Below are 21,712 nucleotides of genomic sequence, written 5' to 3'. Positions count from 1 at the left end.
TTGGCTGGGAGAAACTACGTTTTTTGGGTACAGAGTTTTGAGCAGTTCCTTATGGCTCATAAGAAATCGTTGTACCTCACGGCAGATCCGCCGGACTTTAAGGATGCCAAGTATAATGATTGGCTTGCTGAGGATGCTGCAGTGCGCTCATGGTTGACCGGTAGTATGGAGCCGGATATTGCCCGAAGTGTGGTGATGTTGACTACCGCAAAGGCAATTTGGGAGATGTGCAGATTGACATATGGAAATGAAAATAATCTTTCGTGTTTTTGAATTGTATGAGCAACTGTTTACAGCCAATCAAGGCGATCATACCGCCCCTCAGTTCTTTACTCACATCCGTAGCCTGTTGGATGAGCTAGATATTTACCAGCCATTAGTTCTAGATCTGGCCACCCTTCGTCGTTACGGAATGAAGTTGCAGTCATTGCATATATTTCCGGGCTTCCTCTTGAGATGCAAAACCAGGTGAAGGGCTCTATTCTGAGTACTGAGAGAATGCCTGATCTTGCTGTTGTTTATGCTCGCGTGCTTCGCCTGTCTTCTACATCCACATCTCCATCGCCGTTGTGTCCTCTGATCAGTCCGCTTTGCTAGCTTCTCGTGGACATGGTGGTAAAGGCTCTTCTCATGGTGGTCGAGGAGTTGGCCGTGGTGATTCTCGGAATAGGTTTGTGTACCTGCTGTCGACGGGCAGGCCACACTGAGGATCACTGTTGGGATAAGCATGGTCGCCTGGCAGTGGCCAATGCTAGTACCGAGGTGGTCGATCCGTCATCCACTTCCAATGTTGAACAGTTTGTCACTATCTCTCAGGCTAACTTTGCACGGTTCCAGCAACTATAGGGCACATCTCACACCACAGTCTCTTCTTCTGTTTCCTCAAGTAATGCCTTTCTTGCTTCCAGGGACAGTTCCTGGATTATTGACTCAGGGGCCTCTTCTCACATGACAGGTATAAAACCTTTTTTTCCAAAAATCTTTCTATCTATTTTTCGTTCTGTGGCAATTGCCGATAGACGATCATGCTTAGTGTCCGGAGAGGGAGTTGTGCAAGCTTCCTCTCAGTTTAAACTAAATGATCTTCTTTTCGTACCTGAATTTCCTGTCAACTTGCTATCTGTTTCTACGATCATCAATCATTTTTCCTTTTTCACTGCATTTTTTAGGATCTGCAGACAGGGAAGAGGATTGGTTTGGGACGTAATCGTGGTGACGGCGTATATACGTTGGTGCGTGATGATATTCCTCGTGGTTTAGCAGCATCTGTTTTTGACTCCGAGTCGTCACTCATATGGTACTGTAGATTGGGTCACCCTTCTCTTAGTCGTCTTCAGCAAACTTTGCCTTGGATTCAGGTCGAGTCGTTTCAATGTGAGTCGTGTCAGTTGGGTAAACATCATCGTGGAACCTTTAAACGTTCTACTCTAGTGTCTAGTCGGTCGTTATTTGATTTAGTTCATTATGATGTTTGGGGACCTTCTAAGGTCACGTCTATTTCTGGTCATCATTACTATGTTGTGTTTGTTGATGATTTTTCCCGAGTGCCTTGGGAATATTTGTTAAAAAACCGTCGGTCTATTGCTGATGTCCTTCAAAAATTCATTTTGGAAATAAAAAATCAATTTTCCACTGTTCTCAAATGTCTTCACACCGATAATGCTTTAGAATTTTTCTCTTCTGCTGTAAATTCTTTATGTGCGTCCTTTGGGATTATTCATCAAACCACTTGTTCACACACTTTTCAACAAAATGAAGTTGTTGAAAGAAAGCATTGTCACATCTTGGATGTTGCATGCACTCTCTTGGTAGAGCGTAATGTTCCTATGTATTTGTGGTTTGATGCTAACTGCAATCTATCTTACTAATCGTATGCCTTCTGCACCTCTAGGGGGAGAGGTTCCTCTACGTCGTCTTTTTTCTAATACCGAGTTGTTTCACTTGTCCCCTCGTGTTTTCGGTTGTGTTGGTTATGTTCAGGTTTAACTCCTGGTTTGGACAAGTTGCGGCCGCGTGCGCTTAAATGTGTGTTTGTTGGTTATTCCCGCATCCAACGTGGATACCGGTTGTTTCACCCGACTAGTCGGAAGTATTATGTGTCGATGGATGTCACGTTTTTTGAGTCTCAATCATTTTTTACTGACTCAGTTTTTCACGATGTGTTAAATACGTCATCTGATATTGTTCTATCCATCCCTGTTTCGGTCCCTTCGCCTGTGCCTATGCCTAGTGTGATGTCTCCTCTATTGGATACAAATGATGGTCGTTTTGGAAAGGTTTATCATCGATGCCAACGTGTACCACCACCAGCTCTGCCCCCTCCAATCCTCTCCCCGGACCATGCAGATCAGTCTCTTGACCTTCCCATTGTCTTTCGCAAAAGGTATTCGTTCTTGTACTAAACATCCCATCTCACTTTTTGATTCTTATGATAATCTTCACCCATCCTTCCGCACATTTGCTCTTTCCTTGTCTATTGAGTCAATTCCCAAGAACTACCAGGATGCGTGTTTGCTTCCGCAATGGCAGACGACAATGAATGAGGAAATGTTAGCCTTGAAATCTCGTGGTACATGGGAGCTTGTGCCTCGCCCTGCTGATGACAGCGTCGTCACTTGCCGATGGGTCTTCTCTGTCAAGCACAAAGCGAATAGTACAGTTGATCGCTACAAAGCCCGGTTGGTGGCCCGTGGTTTTACTCAGACTTATGGTGTTGATTATGCTGAGACTTTTTCACCAGTTGCTTGTCTGAATTCTATTCGCATTCTACTGTTGGTAGCTTTGAATCGATCATTGGCACTCTGTCAACTTGATGTGAAGAATGCATCTCTATGGAGACTTAGTTGAGAAAGTGTTTATGGAGCAACCTCCGGGGTATGTTGCTCAGGGGGAGAATCTAGTCTGCCAGCTCAAGAAAGCGATCTATGGCATAAAACAAAGTCCTCATGCATGGTTTTGACAAATTTAGTGTAATTGCAGTTGCAGATGGTTTTCGCAGGTGTATTGTGGATCATTCTGTGTTCTATAAAAACACTTCATCCGATTGTGTTCTACTTGGGTATATGTTGATGACATCTTGTTGACAGGTAGCGATCGCCAAGGCATTCAGAGAACTAAGGAGCATTTAATGAAGCATTTTGTTACACGAGACATGGGACGACCCAGATACTTCCTTGGTATTGAATTTGCATATGCCAAAGGAAAGATGACGCTCTCACAGCGGAAGTATGTGTTGGACTTACTTGAGGAGACTAGTTTATTGGGTTGTAAACCAGAGAGTACACCAATTGAGCAGTCACCACTCTTTTGGGAGACATCTTCCCCATTTCTCAAAGGTCATGGTCAAGACGTCTGGCAAGCTCATTTATCTAACTGTTACTCGTCCTGATATATTTTACGCAGTTGGACTCTTGAGTCAGTTTATGCATAAGCCACGAGAAGTCCACTGGCAAGGTGCTCTGAGGGTTCTTGCATATGTTAAAGGAGCTCCCGACAAAAGTCTTCTCTACAAGAATCATGGTCACCTAGATGTTGCAGCCTATTCTGACTCGGGTTATGTTGCCGATAGAGTAGATAGAAAGTCTACGTCGGGCTTCTGTACGTATGTCGGTGGAAACTTGGTTACTTGGCGAAGCAAAAAACAGAATGTGGTTTCGAGATCGAGTGCAGAAGCAGAGTACAGATCGATGGCACAGACAGCTTGTGAGATGGTTTGGGTGCAGTCTTTTCTATCTGAGTTGGGATTCTCGATCACAATACCTATGCAGATGTTGTGTAATAACCAGGCTGCCATCTTCATTGTAAATAATCCAACAGAGCGTACCAAGCATGTGGAGGTTGATTGTCACTATGTTCGTGATATGGTACTAAAGAGAGTCATCTCTACGCCATATACCCCGTCGTCTGAGCAACTAGCGGATATCTTCACCAAGGGTTTAAATGTCAAAGTCTTTAGTAATCTATGTAACAAGCTGGGCATGCTCGATATATATGCTCCAGCTTGAGGGGGAGTGTTAGAGTTATGTTATACTTTATATTTGGTTAATGGGCCATATTGGGCCGATACCACAAAACCCTAATATTTCTCTATATATATCCTTGTACTCCTTTACTAATAAAATATACAAACTATTTCTCCTATCTTCACAAAAACTAAACCTTCCTCCAATTTTTCTTTAGTGAAATGCCTATCAATTTCAATATGCTCTATCTTTTAATGTTGCATAGGATTATGAGCAACATTGATAGCCAACTTGTCACAATAAAGCTTCATGGGATCATCCCACTTGATCATCCCACTTTCCCAATCTAATTACAGCTCACTCACACCTCTATACTTCAACTTCAGCTGAGGAATACATGTCTTCCATTCCCAATTTGAATACAAGACTATGAAACTTGGTTTGTTCAGCTTTTTGTAGGAACATCAGCTAATTGATGCTTTGATGGAACACAAACCTTCCTCCAATTTTTCTTTAGTGAAATGCCTATCAATTTCAATATGCTCTATCTTTTAATGTTGCATAGGCTTATGAGCAACATTAATAGCCGACTTGTCACAATAAAGCTTCATGGGATCATCCTACTTGATTCTCAAGTTAATTAGGATAAATCTTCAGCCGTAGTAGCTCAAATAATACTCAGAGCAATAACCCTGAATTCTGATATTGCACATGACCTTGCCAGCACATTATACTAAATTACCTCCAAGAAAAGTACAATATCCTATAGTTGATCTTCTATCCACAAGGAGCATAGGAGTAGGCTTCTAGAGTATTGTATCGTTCTATTTGAACAATATTCCTTTTCTCACATTGCCCTCAAGTGATAACATCTTGTAAGCTACTTGAAGATAAGGCTCTCCTTGATTATGCGTGAATTTACTAATCATGGTTACCGAATATGCTATGCAATGCTATGTTTGGTCGAGTGTAAACAAGGTATATAGGTCTACGCCACAAATACGTTCATTTATTGTTGGAAATTTTGAACTTAAGACTTGGAGGATTAAAGGAGAAAAACAGAACAAGGATGGCTTGCTCGGAAAAAGATAATGATTTATTAATCTAATTGAGCTTAAATACAACCAAAAGGCATTAATTGATAGAGATAGAGAAAAAAAAACACATGGACATGATTTGACACAACTATATCCTAAAAACCAGCCACAATACCAGCCATTACACAACTCTCAAAAACTGAACAGAAAACAGCTAGAAACAAGGAAAAACATTGACTTATTGGTAGAGCTGAAGTCTTACAGTAACTAAAGCATACATCAACATTTATTAATCCTACTTTAACTTCCCCTAACTAATGATATGGATCCACTGGGCCAGACACTGGCTTACATCCAATCTTCCTTGTTTTTGTCAATAAATCAGTCACATACTTTTGTTAGATTATGAAGATCTCAAGTAGAATATGCCTGCTCAATACCAAGAAAGTACTTAAGTTTCCCAAGTTCCTTTATTTCAAACTCTTTTACTAATCTCTACTTCAATTCATGTATTCCTCATCATTTCTGATCACTATGATGTTATCTACGTAGACTAAAAATGCAATGCTTATTGAAAAGAATGCAGTCATCATGGCTTAGTTTATACCTAGAATCTTTCATGACTTTTGCAAATCTCCCAACACATGCTCTAGGAGATTGTTTAGACCCACAGTTTTTTTGCAGCTTGCACACCTTGTCAACAGTGACCTCAAATTCAGGTGGGATGTGCATGTAGATTTTTTCATCTAAACCACATGAAGAAATACATTTTTAACCCTATTCCATAGGAGTTCCTAATTGAAGTGATTTGCTAATGATATCAGGATTCTTACAGTATTCATTATTTCAATTTGAGCAAAAGTCTCCTAATAATCAACCCCATAGGTTTGAGTATACCCTTTGACCACCAATTGTGCTTTACATCACATATTAGATCCATAAGACTTGTATTTCAATGTGAAAATCCACTTGCAACCAATAATATTTTTTCCTTTCAGTTTATCAACAATCCTCCATACTTTATTCTTTTCTAATGCACTCATCTCCTCTCCCATAGTATCCCTCCATACCCTTTTTGATAATGCCTCGGAAACAGTGTAGCAATAGCAATAGTGTTTAAACCTTTTATGGGCCTAGTAACAGGTGCTTAACAGAGACATAGTGAAACAGTGGATAAATGGTTGTTTAGCACACTCGTATCTTTCTTAATAATAATGTGAAGGTCAAGGTCATCTATTGGGTTAGAGGGTTTTTCAGTAGAATGTGTGTGTAAAAGTGGGTCAAATCTTTACTATGACCTTATTTCCAAGGTCTGAGTTGGATTCTTGGATCTGTGTCAGTTCTAGGATGGCCTTCCTCCTAAGAACACATTGATTGTTGGCTAGGACAAGAAATGACTTGACTTCAATGGTCTCATATGTTAAAAGTTCAAAGGACTTGGGTTTATCAACACGAGGTAGACAATGAAAAAGGTCAAAGGGTTTAAGTGGTTCAAAGGACTCACAAGAACCATTCCATAATTGAAATCCTCTCCATAAAATGGTAAAGGGAGAAAAAAAAAGTATTTTTACGGAAAAGTGAAATTCGCAAAGACAAATTTTTTTGGATGAAGGGGTGTAACATTTGTAACCCTTTAAAATATATGAGTAACCACAAAACACATTGAATGGCTCAGGGCCTAGCTTGCGTCTATGTTGGTTGTTGACATGGACAAGGATGAAGCACCCAAATACCCTACGTGTAAGGCCATCATCATAGGTTTTCAAGTAAGGGGGAAAAACTATTAAAGGATCTCTATCAGACTCTTGTTGTCCAACACACGTGAGGGAAATCTACTTATCATGTATATGGCAAAAGAACAATTTCTCCCTAATTGGATTTACGGACATTTACTTGAAAGAGTAAAACCTTGGTAGTGTTAAGTGAATGTTCATTTTCCCTCTTGGCTGCCCTGTTTTGTTGTACTGTGTTCCTAACTTTTGTACTGCTTTGCCATATGTGCTTGAGGCCTTGACATGGTGAAAGAAGGAAATTCGAGCAATTAAGGCTAGAATAAATATGAAACAGTACTCAGAGAAAGGCATACACATGTGAAGGCTGCTTATAGAAGAAGAAATCAAAGAAAAAGAATTCTAAAATTCCGATACCATATCAGGAAGTAAAGTAAAAATGGAAAAGAGAGTTTTGCATTTTCACTTATTATGAATTGATAATACAGGGCACTATATAATAATCTACAGAGAAAAATAGGAAACTAAATTGCTCCTAATAGAAAAGCTTCCTAACCAAATCCCTCCACTTAAGGGATTAGTTTTATCCCTCTATTTATGGGATTTCAAACAAATACTCCTGACATTTTTGAACATTTTCCTAATCAATTTACAGCTTATTCACACCTAAACAATTTTCTACTGAATTATTATTCTTTACGTGTTTTTTTGGTGCACCGGCTTTAATGTGTTAATTACCCATGAACGCACAAACTTATATGATAAGTCATGAATGTGTGTTTCTAAGTTATGGCGTTGATGAAAAAAAGATATCCATGTTTTGATTCAATTACTAATCGATTATATGTTTTCCAACATGTAGTTTTTTTCTAGGGACAATTCCTTTTTATTCATCAAGTAACACTTGGCCTTCTTCGACGCCGCATAGTTTGGCCATTCTTTAATGATACAATAGCTACCATTCATTTTGATAGGGGTGAGCAAAAAAATTTAGATCCGATGATTTGATCCGGTATCCGAATTTTTGACCCGAATTTTTTGGGTACCCGATCCCAAAAAAAGGGTCGAGTACTCGATCCGAATTTTTTAGATGAAAACCAGGTCGGATCCGGGTCGGGAGAAATAAAAAAATCAGGTAACCAAATCCGATCAGGTTTTCATTTTTTTAGTATATTCTTATATATGGATACATTATAATTTTAAATTTTATATGGTCTAAAAAGTAAAAAAGAAAAAAAAATTCCAAATTCCTCAGATTTAAATCCTTTAAGAGTTATATATATATAAATAATAAATTTAAATTTTACAATCGCCAAAAGAAAAAAAAATATCCAAATGCATAATCTAATAACTTAAAGAGTTATATACTTATATAGTTACATATATATATATATATATATATATTAATAAATTTAAATGCTACATAGATTAAAAGTAAAAAGAAAAAATCCCAAATCTCTGCCTCTCATTCCCAACGACCATCATCATGCCTCTTCTCTCTAGTCTCCATCCAAATCTTCTCTCTCTCTCTCTAGCAACCAATGATCATTATTGATGAGACACTTGATGCTTTCGAAGTTTTTTTTTTTTTAATGACTAAGATTGATAAAAAAATCTTTATTATTTTTATTATGACTTTTGTTGAGTGGAGAATAATATATGAGTTTAATGCTCTTTATAAGTTATAAGTTTTTCATATTTGTTTTTCATGTAATGTTGTTATATATATATAAAAAAAATCTATAGAGTAGATAAAACTTAAATTCGGATCCAGATATCATATATCCGATCCGATTTAAACCACGTACTCGATTCTCAGTATCCAGTTTAAACCGGGTCGGATACGGGTCGAGTTTTTGCCGATCTGAAAAATCGGGTGCCCGATCCGGTTTTGAAAATCGGATCCGAGTACCCGGTTTTACTGACCCCTACATTTTGATTTGCCACCTCCTATTGCGCAAATTTATACTTGCCTTCCTCAGCAACACAGGATTTCCAACTTCATTAAATCAAGGTGATTCTATAGGTGTATCATTTTTGTCTCTATCTGTGAAATCCTATTCTATCTAATTCACATCCTATTTCTGTTCAACCTACGTAGTCCTCTAACTAGTGCTTATTTTAATCATCCATACATTTTTCCGCTGAACCATCAAGTTTCATGCATTTACAAAAGCCATTTCTCATCCAAATTAGTAAGCTATGCAAGAAAACCTTGATGTTTTATATAAAACTCACACATGCAATCTTGAGTCATTACCATAAGGGGTTGTTTGGTTCGCGGTAATGTAGAAATATTACATGTTCCATGGAAATCTGAAAATATTACAACGTTTGGCATTGCACTGGTGGTAATCTTGATGGTAATATCACATTACCAATCTGAGAACATTACTAAGAAAATTGGTAATCCTATTACTACCAAATTTGGTGTCTATCTTGGATTACCAAATATGAGATAATCTCATAACACGGCAATGAATTATTCCCGGCAATAAGAGTTCCCAATCAAACATGGTTATACCAAATTAGCACAATATTCCCAACCATATAATATTCTCATCAATACTACCATGGTAATCTCGTTACGTGGTAATATGTCATTACCATGAACCAAACGACCCCTAAATAGAATTAAGAAAATCAGTTAGGGAATCCCTCAATTCATGGAATAGGGTGGTTAATTTCCTTTTTATTCTCAGGGTAGTTAATTGTGTATATTATTTGAAATACTCACATTTTGAAAAGGTATAATCACCAAAATAGTCCCTGTACTTTTCTCTCTTTTCCTTTTTGGTCCCTCTACTCAGAAATGCTCCCGATTAGTCCCTCTACTTTTGAAAATGTGCCCACTTAGTTAAAAATGCTCCCAACCAGTCCCTCTACTTTTAGAAATGTGCCCACTTAGAGAGACCATCATATTCACTTTCATTGTTGCTCAAACATTGTCGTCAGGTTTTTGTCTTCTCTTATTGTGTTCCTTTATCTTTCCACTCCTTCATTATGGCTACCCCTGAAATCAAGTCTACCAACATATCTCCATCATTTGAAGAAGTTTCTACAGTCCAAAAAATTGGCGACTTGCAGAATATCAGGGCATCATACTAACTAAACAAACAGGATTAACTCAAATGCTCACAAATTGATCACACCTATCCAAAGAGAAAGGGAAAACTTAGCCATTTTCTTCAAATAGCACCAGCGAAAACAGATATGGGATTTGTAGCATAGGATAAAGGAGCCTCAATGATTATGTCTTGGTTGTCAGACTCAATGGAACCAGCCATTAGTGATACTTACGTGTTTTTGGCTATTGCAAAAGGGATATGGCATTTTACATCACATACTCGAAAACAGAGGCATAGAAGGGAAAAATGGTGGAAACTGAAGAGCAAAACCCCAAGTTGTGAATGGGAAACTGTGGAGGACAGCACAAACCTTTAGCTAATTTGGCAGAACAAACCAAGACAAAAGAAGGCTCAGAGGCAAAGGGATTCAATGGTGAAGAGATTCAAAAGTTAGGAACCTACTTGGATCTCTTGAGAAATCATTTGGTACAAGTTCATTAGCTCTCTCAACTAAGCGTCTAATCTCTTACGGAATGCATGCCTTAGACAAGTTTTCCACCAACTCTTTGATTCTCAACTCAAGAGCCACGAATGATCCACTCCTCACAATTATTCTATTTGTTGGAAATATAGTACCACATCGGTTGTGTGATAGAAGTGTAATGGGTTTATATATAGGTATAGAGATTGAGCCACTAAGTCTTGAGACTTTTTGGTGTAAGACCCCTAAACCCATATAGAGCTCATATAGGGCCCACTAGTACCCAAAATATAAAATCTTCACATGGTATGGTATCAAAGAAAATATAGTGGAGCCCATATATATATATATATATATTATAAAAAAAAGGGATCTCTCAGACACAAGTGAATACAAGTCCATATGAGTAAGACCTCTGAGACACAAGTAGTATACAAGTCCATGTGTGTAGGACCTCTGAGACACAAAGTAGAGTACAAGTCCTGGTAAATAGACCTTTGGTGTACAAGTCTAAGCAAGTTCGACTGAGTTGAACTTGAGGGAGGGTGCTGGAAATATAGTACCACATTGGTTGTATGATAAAAGTGTAATGGGTTTATATATAGGTATAGGGGTTGAGCCACTAAGTCTTGAGATTTTTTGGTGTAAGACCCCTAAACCCATATAGAGCCCATATAGGACCCACTAGTACCCAAAATATAAAATCTTAACACTATTATTATAACCCATGCACAACCAATAGTAAAATTTTGGTATCAAATGATTCACTAGCTATTATTGGTGGAGTAGGAGATGTTCATATCACCCCTTCAATTGTACTTAAAAATACACTTCATGTCCCAAAACTGTCTGCCAGCCTTATTTCTATTCAAAGCTTACTAATAACCTTAATTGTCATGATGGTTTTTCTCTATCTCAATGTATTCTTGTTAAATTTGGTATTACATCTAATTCATTGATTAATCATGCATCTGATCAGATATTTTTGCTTAAATATTATCCTTTGGATCAAGTTATTGCTTTTTGGTGTTTCATGTGAAGATGGTTGGAATTCATCATCAATCGCGTAAATATTTGAAGCATTCCAAAAGGAAAAAGAAGAGAAGCTGTGAAGAGAACAAATTCTAAGGCCAGTACTCAGCAAGCAACATGACCTGCCAGTGTTAACCATTATGGGTATGAAGTACAATGCAAAATTAGAAAACAGAAAGTTCCATGACCAACCCATGCTACACACCACACCCATGGACGTGGGCTGCCAGAGAAAACCCTAACCTATTTCATCCTCTATAAGACCATGGAGAGCTTTAGAAGTGGAATTTTTGGTTGTTGTGGTTAGAATATGAGGTTTGGAAGTATCTAAAGGCTGAAGCAAATATCAAAAGACGGTGGGGATTGCGAATTAATTGAAGATCTTATCTACTCACAAGCATAGAACTCATCGATCAAACCGAGTTTTTTTTTAATTTATTTTTATATTTGTTTATTAATGCTACATTTAAATATCATGAGATAAAAATCAAACATAAGTAGATCTACTTTTTTAGGGTTTGGAATTTGCCCCTTGATGAGCAAAGACTTTGCATTAGCTTATCTCTATTTAATGTTTAAATTCTATTTGATTTAATCCTTGCATTCTTAATGCTTGTGAATGTGATGGATCCCATATTTGCATAATCTTAGACATCAAAAAAAGACTAAAAGTTGAAGTGCAGTCTTGAATTAAACCTGAAACCCTAGATTAGAAATTCTTGAGGATCAATCGTTATCACGAAACTTAAAGGGTGTAGTCAGATTCAATTACCACAAAAACATGAGTTGATCTAAACTAGATACCTCCCTATATTCTGAAAGAAAAAAGCGAATACCTTAGCATAAACCACCTTAAAATGATTAAGAATAAAAGAGAAAAAGTCAATATACAAATGTTTGTTGATCATTACAGTGAAGCCCATATTCTAGAAACTCTTGAATTTTGAAGTTCTCCCTACTTGCCACTAGCTATAGCTTAACAGTTTTAGTTTTAACTATATTGAGTTCTATTTATTTTCCTTATTCATATCCATATTAATCTAGATAACCTATAGTTGCAAGAAATAAGTAATCAACAACACAGTCCTCGTGGGAACTATATCTTATTTACTACTACTTGATGATCAGTGCATTTGCGGTAGCAATCAGTTCTACAGGACCATGTCTTGGGAAGGAAGAATAAACTTGCCAAGGAATGGAACAACTTTATCACCTTAAATTGTTTAGAAATACCATGACTGATGTGTTTGCATCACTTGTTTTTCTCATAAAGATGTTATCTGGCTGCAACATTTTCATTTGAGCCATCCCTCATTTAGAGTTTCATTCTAATGTACGTAAATTAGCAAAACATACTTATGTAGCTTTTCTATCTATAGTAAAAGTTCTTTTCCCTTCCATTTGTTAATAGTGATATTCGGGGACCATCTACGATTCCAAATATTTTAAGAGCTCCAGTTAATAGTCCCACATTGGTTAATAGTCCCACATTGGTCAATTTAGAAAATATGGATTTGAATATATAAGCATGGGTTTCTCATCCTATTAGCTTGAGTTTTTAGGTTGAATAGGGTCCAAATAATGTCTAGTTTGCATTTAACATTTAGTAGCATTTAAAAAAACTCCTTATTGATAAAAATTCAAAAACAAAAAATTACACAATAGCATTCCATGTCTCATATAGGGTAACATGACAAAGTAGTACTTGTCAAATCATCTTGTACTATTTGCACCAACGGATTATCAATGATAATAAAGGTCACCATCTTTTTCCTAAAGGCTAAAACATATCTGTGGGATGTCCAATGCATAAACATATCTCAGAAGTCATGGCTATCATTTGTAATATTCAAATTCCTCATCCATAGACATATTTCATGGCTTTAAGCCAAGCCGCCTAGACAACCACCAGTATAGCAAGCTTGATGTCAAAACTCTTAAGCACCGAATATTAGACCCTATTCATTTGTTATTTGTTTTCTAGGTGTTGTAGAAATTATAGGAGATTATTAACCACTGCCATCAGAATAAAGTAGCATCTAGTTTTTCCTGCAGCTTGCTTGCGTTTATCTGATAGACAATGTGAGATAAAGATACGACAAGAATGAAAAAGCTGATGCAGTTTTTCTTTCTGCTGCAGCTTTCTTCATTTATCGTCCTTCTGTATGGTGGGATATGATGATAGGCGGTATAAACTTTGGCACATTTAAATAATGGAAGAAATCCTGAAACTACTATTCAATGTGCACACAAAAGTTTCCCCTACTAGTCAAATATAATCCCTAGACAACCAGAGGACAGGCATAAATATCAAATGAGAAGCGTTAATATTGCCATGAGTAAGTGACTTGATAGCTTTACATCAATGATAAGATTGTTAAAGCTATGATACCTGCTCGATAAAAGCCTGATGTTGAGGACCACCATAGTTGCTTAGTGCTCCATAGGCCGCGAATGCAGTTGACCGCATCTTCCCATTCATGGATATCTGTGATAAATGTGCAACTTTATTAATGATATTCAAATTCTAACCAGAAACAAAATTAGCATGCAAGATTCCAAATATCTAATAGATAAAACATTGTGCTAACTGTGTGTGGGAGTAAATCAATTGACCAAATTCAAGAGATCCAAAGTAGACTAAAGGTGACAGGAAGTTTGGATCACCTTGAAATTTTTCAAGTCCATGAATGGGATATTCAAATAACCATATCTGTACTAAAATTCAACCATTGAGACTGGACAATGATGTGGTCATTGTTCACCTCATAGAAACAACTTTTGATGAAAAAGTGGATCAGCTTGTAGATCATGAAAACAAATATTTTATTTAAGGAACAAATTTAGGAAAAATAATCCAGTGGACTCGGTTCGGTGATAACTATCATGGAACCAAGACATGGCTCATTTTATCCATGGGTTTATAAATTTTATTTTTTATTTATTATATAATATAAAGATAGATTAACAATTACCTTTAAAGATTGCTAACCTTTATTCTAAAAGTTATTAAATTGAGGCAATCTAATGCGTGAGGATAAGCCACATCTTGGTTTCGTCGTAACTACCACAGAACTGGGTCCGTGGGATCATCTCTCGATTAGTGTTGATTACAGGGAATCAATAAGATACCAATTGTGGGAGGTGGGGGACTCGTAGTATATAACATCAAAGTTCTCCAAATCTATGGAGGACTTGTGGTATAACACCCTCCCTCAAGTTCAACTGGGTCATTTTTGTCGGTTTGAAATTGCTCGACCCTACCTTTCGGAGGTCTATTTTTACCAAAACTCATACACTTCTTTATGTCTCAGAGGTTCTACACACATGGACTTATACACTATTTGTGTCTCAGAGGTCTTACCCACTTGTGACTCAGAGATCCTATGTTTTTTTTTTAATATATATATTGGGCTCCACTATATTTCTCTGATACCATGTTAGATTTTTATATTTTTTACTAATGGGCCCTATATGGGTTATACATAAGGTTAGGAGTCTTACACCAAAAAGTCTCAAGACTTAGTGGCTCAACCCCTATACCTATATATAAATCCATTACACTTCTATCACATAACTGACGTGGGACTATATTTCCAACAAAGTTTAACACTAGTAATATAATATATTTCTGGTTAAAGAAGACCATGACTAGTAACACTAGCCACATGAAAAAAAAAGTGTCCATACCCAACATTTGTGATGAAAAGTAGCAACAATAGTTACCAAAAATAAACAAGTAAATAAGGAAAAAAGGGAGTGTCATCTTTAGCTGTCTCAAAAAAAATGTGCACAACTGGCATGAAACAAAAGGTGAACTCACCTGGAGATTTCGCAACCGGACAGAGAGATTCACTAAGATGGGTTCGACGGCATCTTTAGGTGAGGACTCAAGAACCTACATAACATGAGCATCATGTTGAGAACACTATAACAGATATGTGGTAAATCATACAAAAGAAGGCAATAAATTGAATATGGAAGCCTCACCGTCAATAAGCATTGCACAGCAGTTAACTGAACAGCTTCATCAGGATCTTCAAGTAAAGCTACTATGATCCTGAGGACTTGTGCAATGTAATCAAGCATATGACAAGCTGGTATCTGGAGTTTAAAAGTGAAAATGCATGGTTAAACAGAAAGATATTCAAGATAGCCAGATCTTCATAAAGATTCAGAATAAAATATAATCTGGTAACTGGTTAAAATAAGATACAATGTGCCTTGCATTTGAAGTTGAAATTACCAAGTAACAGTTAACCACAAACAACCTTTCACCAATTCTTACAGGCAAATCCAACCTATGGTACTAAATCTTCAATAGTTCAAATGTAGATGTGTTGGAACTTTTTTTAAGGCCAATAATTAGAAATTTAAGTGCTATTGGAAGTAGGCGGATGTCGCTATTCAAATCAGTCACTTGATTATAAATGACAGCAATGAAAATATTCTCATTCATCACAATGTGGATGTTTTGCTAGCCAGCAATCTCACACATTTTGCAACAAACCTCTGACAAGCTCAAATCGCCCAAAGTCTTGGGCACCAAAAAAGTAAGATAACTGCCATCAAAATTGGAGAAGATGATGTTTCCACAACATTAGCATTTGATACAACATGCTTCTTTACTTGTCATTAATGACAACAACAATAGAAATAACAACAGCAGGAGCAACAACATCATTAGAGATTGTAGCGTTAAACATATCCCTGATCTCTCGGGTATCCTTAAGTGTACATATATGATTAAAAATCCTTTTCTAATCTCTTTTTATTGTTCCATTACTAGTTACTTATTTATTGGGATCATTATTTACTAAAATATTTCTCTTTTCTGTAAACAAATATGGGAAATTGCCCTTTGCTAATAAATGAAATTCAGTACAATTATTTCATTAAATAGTAATAGTTATGATAACAAATACAATATCATGGCTGAGGAGGTGCATGGTAGAACCAGAGGACTTGGCTGAAATTTCAAGAAAAAATAGAAACCTGTACAAGTCCTTTCAGACAAAGACTTCTAACAGTTGGTGACTCATCTGTGACGTGCAAACACAAAGCTTCGACCATGTGTTCCAACAAGGAAGAAACTCCATTACTGCACAGGGGAAAAAGTATTATTTTCACCACAATGATTATCAGGAGAACTTCACTGTTATTTTGAAATTTAATAAGATATATAAATATAGGCTACACATCATTAGATATATATCAGAAAGGGTGAAAGAAATTTATCATGTTCCAATCAATTTGATTATCTTTAGAACAAACTACATGCCTATTCTAGACAAGAAAGATTGCGAAAATAGTTTTGCATACAAAAGATAATCAGCAATTAGTACCATCATAAAGCAGAGAAATACTTGATTTTTCTGCTGTAAGGCTTAACAACACTATGAATTAAAATTTATCAGAAAATGCAAGGCCATGTTGTTAAAGTAGTATTGCTTAATAATTCATAATTACTTTATATGTTATTAATTACTATGTTTTTACGGTAGTTTAGTTTAAATGTCTTTTGGCCATTTAGGGTTATGTTGATAACCTCAATCCTTATGTTCTCATATGAGAGTGTTCTCGCCTGCAATTTGTATTTTGAAAATACTATTGTGTTTCTAGGTCAATTAATGGGTTGCTAGTTCTCTTCTTTGATTTGTTATATGTAATGCTATAAGATTATTTCCAAAATCACTTACAAATTGCCTTAAAAAAAGTCATCCACAGCCTCATTAGGCTTGAACAAAATTGTTTTTTGACACGTAGGTCTTCGTTGGATAATATTATTGCCATTCAAGAAGTAGTCATCTACAAAGTTCTTTTCTTGCAGTTTTTCCTTCTTAATTAATGGTTAGCCTTCTAAGTGGATTAAGGCATTTAAGGGGTCAGACAGGGTGATCCTATTTCCCCAACCTGTGATTATTCTTTGCCTCAGGATTTATTAGCCCTGATGAATTATGCTTTATCGATGAATTTATTCATGAATTTGACAGTAGGTAAAGCAATAATTTTTATCGTTTGCCAAAAAAAAAAATGTAAGAATTGCATTAATTGCAAAAAAACATTTTTTTTACCATTTTGAATGGTGACAAAAAATATCGAGTGGATATTTTCATTGGAAATATGGTTTAATCAACATTTTGGGATTTGTCCCCATTTGGCAAAATCATCCTGTTTTTACTAGTCTCTGTAAAATTGCTAAAGTGATTTTGCTAAATCTATGGGTTAATTTTTGTAATTCAAATCTTACTGACCTTTAGAGGGATCCATGGTGTTTTGATATCCCTCTAGCTTTGAAACCAACTTTTATTAATATGCATTTGCCTTCGAATAACCGTGTTGCTTCTGATTTTGTGATTGATAAGCACATTAATTTGGAAGCTACTTAGAACTTTTTTAGTGATCATTTGGATTACGATAGACAAGAAAAAACAAGGAACAAAAAATAAGGAAAGCGAACAGTTGAATTAATTGGCAAGTAAAAAAGCTTGTTAGGGTCTCTTGAGAAGCCTTTTGGAACTTGTTCATTGGCTCTTTCAGGTTAAACCTTTAATTCCTCTCCCTCGGACAAAGTGTTCATGACCCAGCAAAAGTATGTGACTGATTTATTGTCAAAAACAAAAAAGATTGGGTGTAAGTGTCTACCACAATGAATCCAAATATAAGTTAGCAGAAGCTAAGAAAGAACCAGTTGTTGATAAAAGAATGTACCAAAGGCTAGTCAGTAGACTCATATCTCTTGCACACACTCAACCAACGTAGTACACTGGGTGAGCAAGATTAGTCAATTCATGCATGATTGACAAGAACCCCATCATCAAGCTTACATGGTCTAACATTACTTCAAAGGCAATTCAGAAAAAGCTATCCTGTTCAAATGGAATGATACTCCAACTCTAGAAGTTTACACCAATGCTACTCGTGGATAGAATCAAATACAAGGTATTGTACTTTTCTAAAAGGGAAATCTGACATGGTGAAGTAAAAGGCAAAATGTAGTGGCAAGGTCATCCATAGAATCAAAATTCAGGGCTATTGCTCAATGATTGTGTGAGCTACTTGGCTGAAGATTATCCTAGATGGCTTAAAAATTAAGTGGAAGACCATACCAAGCTATTTTGTGACAAGTCAACTATCAATATTTCTCATAATCCTATACAACACAAAAGGACAAAGCATATTAAAATTGATAAACATTTTATTAAAGAAAAATTGGAGGAAGGATTAGAGTACATATACTATGTTCTATCAGAACATCAATTCGCTAATATTCTAACAAATGAGCTAAACAGTTCAAGTTTCCATCATCTTATATTCAAGCTGGGAATTGGCTAAATAGGTCAGGAAAATTGGTTTATAATCCATTTGGGATGGATAGAACCAATTAATTAAATAAAGGAATTCAGTGATTTAGTTTCCTTTTTTGTCTCTTGTAAATTACGATATAATACTATGAAGTGTCTAGTCAAATGAAGTGAAGAACATCTCATATTTTTCACTTTATTTTACTACATGCATGGTGCTCTCTCTTAGCATGGAGCCAATTACATATTATTGTTGCAAGAAAAAATTTAATGCTTAATCTCATAAACTCCTAGAGACCTACTTACAAGATAAAACATAAAACATAAGCACTGATAAAACATCACAATAACTATTAAGGAAAGGATAATGACCAAGCTAATAGGAAATCAAACTAGAACTAAAATGAGATCCCTAAACTAAAATAAGCACATGCTACCATTGTTCACATAATGCATGAGGTTCATGAAATAAAGCACACATAAATGAAGAAAACATAACACATACCTGTGATGGACAAACTCTGACAATGCAGCAGCGGCAGCCTCTCTTTGATACCTTTGATGCCTATTCAACGCTTTGCTTAAGATCATACATATATGTGGAACCTGTGTTGACACATGAAGTTTGTAGCCCAGCAAAAAAAAGTATAATGCAAATCAAGAAATGTTACTTTCTAAAACCTCATAGTTGACGATTATATTCATTTAATCTCACATTGATTACATATATAAAGAACATGATAAAGGATAATGAAAACTAACCCTAACAAAATTAGGAAACTAACTCTAACAGAAAATCCCACAGATTATGGGATTGTAAAATACATAATTTACATGTAATACTCCCCTAAAATAATGCCACGAATTCTCAGAGAAACCATTTAGAATAACTATGGGGGAAAGCTATCAAAAGAGAGTTGTGCGGAATTCCACAAAAACAGAATGAGGGAAACTACTTTTAGGTAAACAGCTATGTATTTTGTTCTGCATTTTCATTAGGATTTCAATATATAGCAGTACAGATAGAGAATAACATATCGACACAATGAGCATACCTCTTTTGGTCGTTTCATGGAAGTACAGGATGCAACCTCATGAATTAGGAAAATCCACTTATCATTCTCGTTGTGATCCCCATCCCTAGCCAAAATCTGCATACCAGACATTTATTTGAGATTGTTTCTTTTATAAAATAGCACAGAATGATAAAACGTTCAACATAAAGTTTCTGATTCCGAAAGAAAACTTGATTATGCTGACTTAATATTTTAAAATAACTCTTAACCTATGTGATTATCAATTGACAAAAAAGCTTATAATTTCTTTCAATTGCAAATATTATGAATAATACCTTTCCCATCTCAAAGTCACCAACACAATCACAGAATGATTGAAATGCAGTTAAAATAATCCTGTGAAGGAAAGAAAATAAAAATGCTAAGGGAAAACAAGCATAACCATCAAATAACAATTAAGTAGAACTTGGATTATTAAATTTGTCAGTGCACCGTGAATTGTCTTGATGATCCAATCCACTCAAACCATGGCAGCTTCCTAGTTGAAGTATCAGTGCAGAGAGAACAACAGAATAACTTTGCTCAACTGCTTTCTTTCCAGTCTTCCCACCTCCTCTAATATCAGATTTTAATACAGCAATTCTTGGAAAGAGGCCAACACAACAACGAAAGAGAAAGGAAAAGCATTCTGAAATAGTTTGCATGGACACATGATAAGGTTCCAAACCTGAAAAATGCAGTAAGAGCAAGTACAGCTGCCTGCAAAATATCTTCTTCACTTGTCACCTCTGTGAAATGGCTAGTACTCTCTACTTTATCTGCATCACCTTTACCTACTGGCACCCGGTCAAGCACAGACACCACATATTCCAGAAACAACTTTGACAGAACCAGATGCTGGGAAAAAACCTGTAGTCCAAGGAGTTAAGAAAATAGGAAATGAAAAAAGAAACAATCCACATTTAATTCAGAGAAAAACATAGCAAAACGTAAAGATGAGCATTCAGTAAAAAGCAGCTTATCTATCTAAATAATGTTATGGAATTCCCTTATATTATTAGTTTAATTCATGTACAACACTAAAATTATACAGGTTAATATCACAAACCAAAGATGATGAAAATCAATGGATATGGAAGCCAATGAACATGCATTTAAGCCTCACATGCAGAAATAACAATTGATAGTGTGCAACAATAGTTAGAACATTGACAGACCGTCGACCCTTTACCTCTATAAAGAAAATGAAGTAGAGAGAGAGGACAAAATGAGGAAAAGGAGAATTTGTGAGAGAAACTGAATGGTTGAAGGGGGAGAAAAATGGCTATGATTCTGCTGAGGAGTTATAGCTTTAGCATTGGATTTGTAGAGAATCTCCACAACCACATGCTGCAGTCTGGAGGTATTGAGCATTCAGCATCGAAGATAAAGTAGGATAATGGTAATTGCCTAAGAAGCATTTGCAATATCAAAACCAGAAATACAGTTACAGAAACTTTTCTTTGAAAGCAGAATGACACAGAATCTGATAATGGGAGAGTATTAACCAGGTTATATTAGTATATTTACCAGGTAAAATAAATACAGTATATTTGCTCAGACATTTCACCATATTTTCTTTGCCTGTACGAAAACATGAGACAGCAATATATAGCTATAATATGTGGTTGATGCTCTCACTTTATGGAGTGGCATTTGTGTAATTTTCTTGATTTTTAAAGTCATCAACGCAAATTAATTCCAATAATTAAACATTATTACGAATTAACCTCATCCAACTAATGCCTATTCCTAGATGTTTTAATGGCCTTATCCCCTAACAGAATAGGTTCATTCTATATAATCTAGACCCTACATTTTATCTTAATCTTATCAAAAGACAGTATCATTTATATAGCAATATATAATTATTTGGTTTGGATGTGTATGATATGTATCTATAATTTGGTAGCATATATTGCAGTATTTGATATTTGTACAAATTATGTGTACTATAATCATGCTTAATTTTGTCTAATTGTCTAATCATTTAAAGATTAGCTCATCTCATGTCAATCGTACATTAATCGTGTCATGCCCATG

The 21,712-nt window shown here is 35.9% G+C and overlaps 1 protein-coding gene across 5 annotated transcripts in view; it reads right to left on the bottom strand.

Moving 5' to 3' along the window:
* The window catches only part of LOC120257599 (protein SHOOT GRAVITROPISM 6), a 62,375-nt gene that overhangs the window by 3,681 nt on the left and 36,982 nt on the right, over window positions 1-21,712 (bottom strand). For all 5 annotated transcript variants that reach the window (XM_039265035.1, XM_039265036.1, XM_039265037.1 and 2 more), the window contains 9 exons: window positions 20,358-20,539; window positions 20,123-20,245; window positions 19,966-20,026; window positions 19,670-19,765; window positions 19,120-19,220; window positions 16,306-16,411; window positions 15,301-15,414; window positions 15,134-15,208; window positions 13,703-13,798 (listed from right to left, as the gene is read on the bottom strand). In XM_039265035.1, coding sequence (XP_039120969.1) covers window positions 13,703-13,798; window positions 15,134-15,208; window positions 15,301-15,414; window positions 16,306-16,411; window positions 19,120-19,220; window positions 19,670-19,765; window positions 19,966-20,026; window positions 20,123-20,245; window positions 20,358-20,539 — 954 coding nt within the window. The remainder of the gene's footprint in view (window positions 1-13,702; window positions 13,799-15,133; window positions 15,209-15,300; window positions 15,415-16,305; window positions 16,412-19,119; window positions 19,221-19,669; window positions 19,766-19,965; window positions 20,027-20,122; window positions 20,246-20,357; window positions 20,540-21,712) is intronic.

This window comes from Dioscorea cayenensis, unplaced genomic scaffold (genome assembly GCF_009730915.1).
Source record: "Dioscorea cayenensis subsp. rotundata cultivar TDr96_F1 unplaced genomic scaffold, TDr96_F1_v2_PseudoChromosome.rev07_lg8_w22 25.fasta BLBR01002221.1, whole genome shotgun sequence".
NCBI classification, from domain to species: Eukaryota; Viridiplantae; Streptophyta; class Magnoliopsida; order Dioscoreales; family Dioscoreaceae; genus Dioscorea; species Dioscorea cayenensis.
This window is presented reverse-complemented; position numbering and strand designations above follow the sequence as displayed.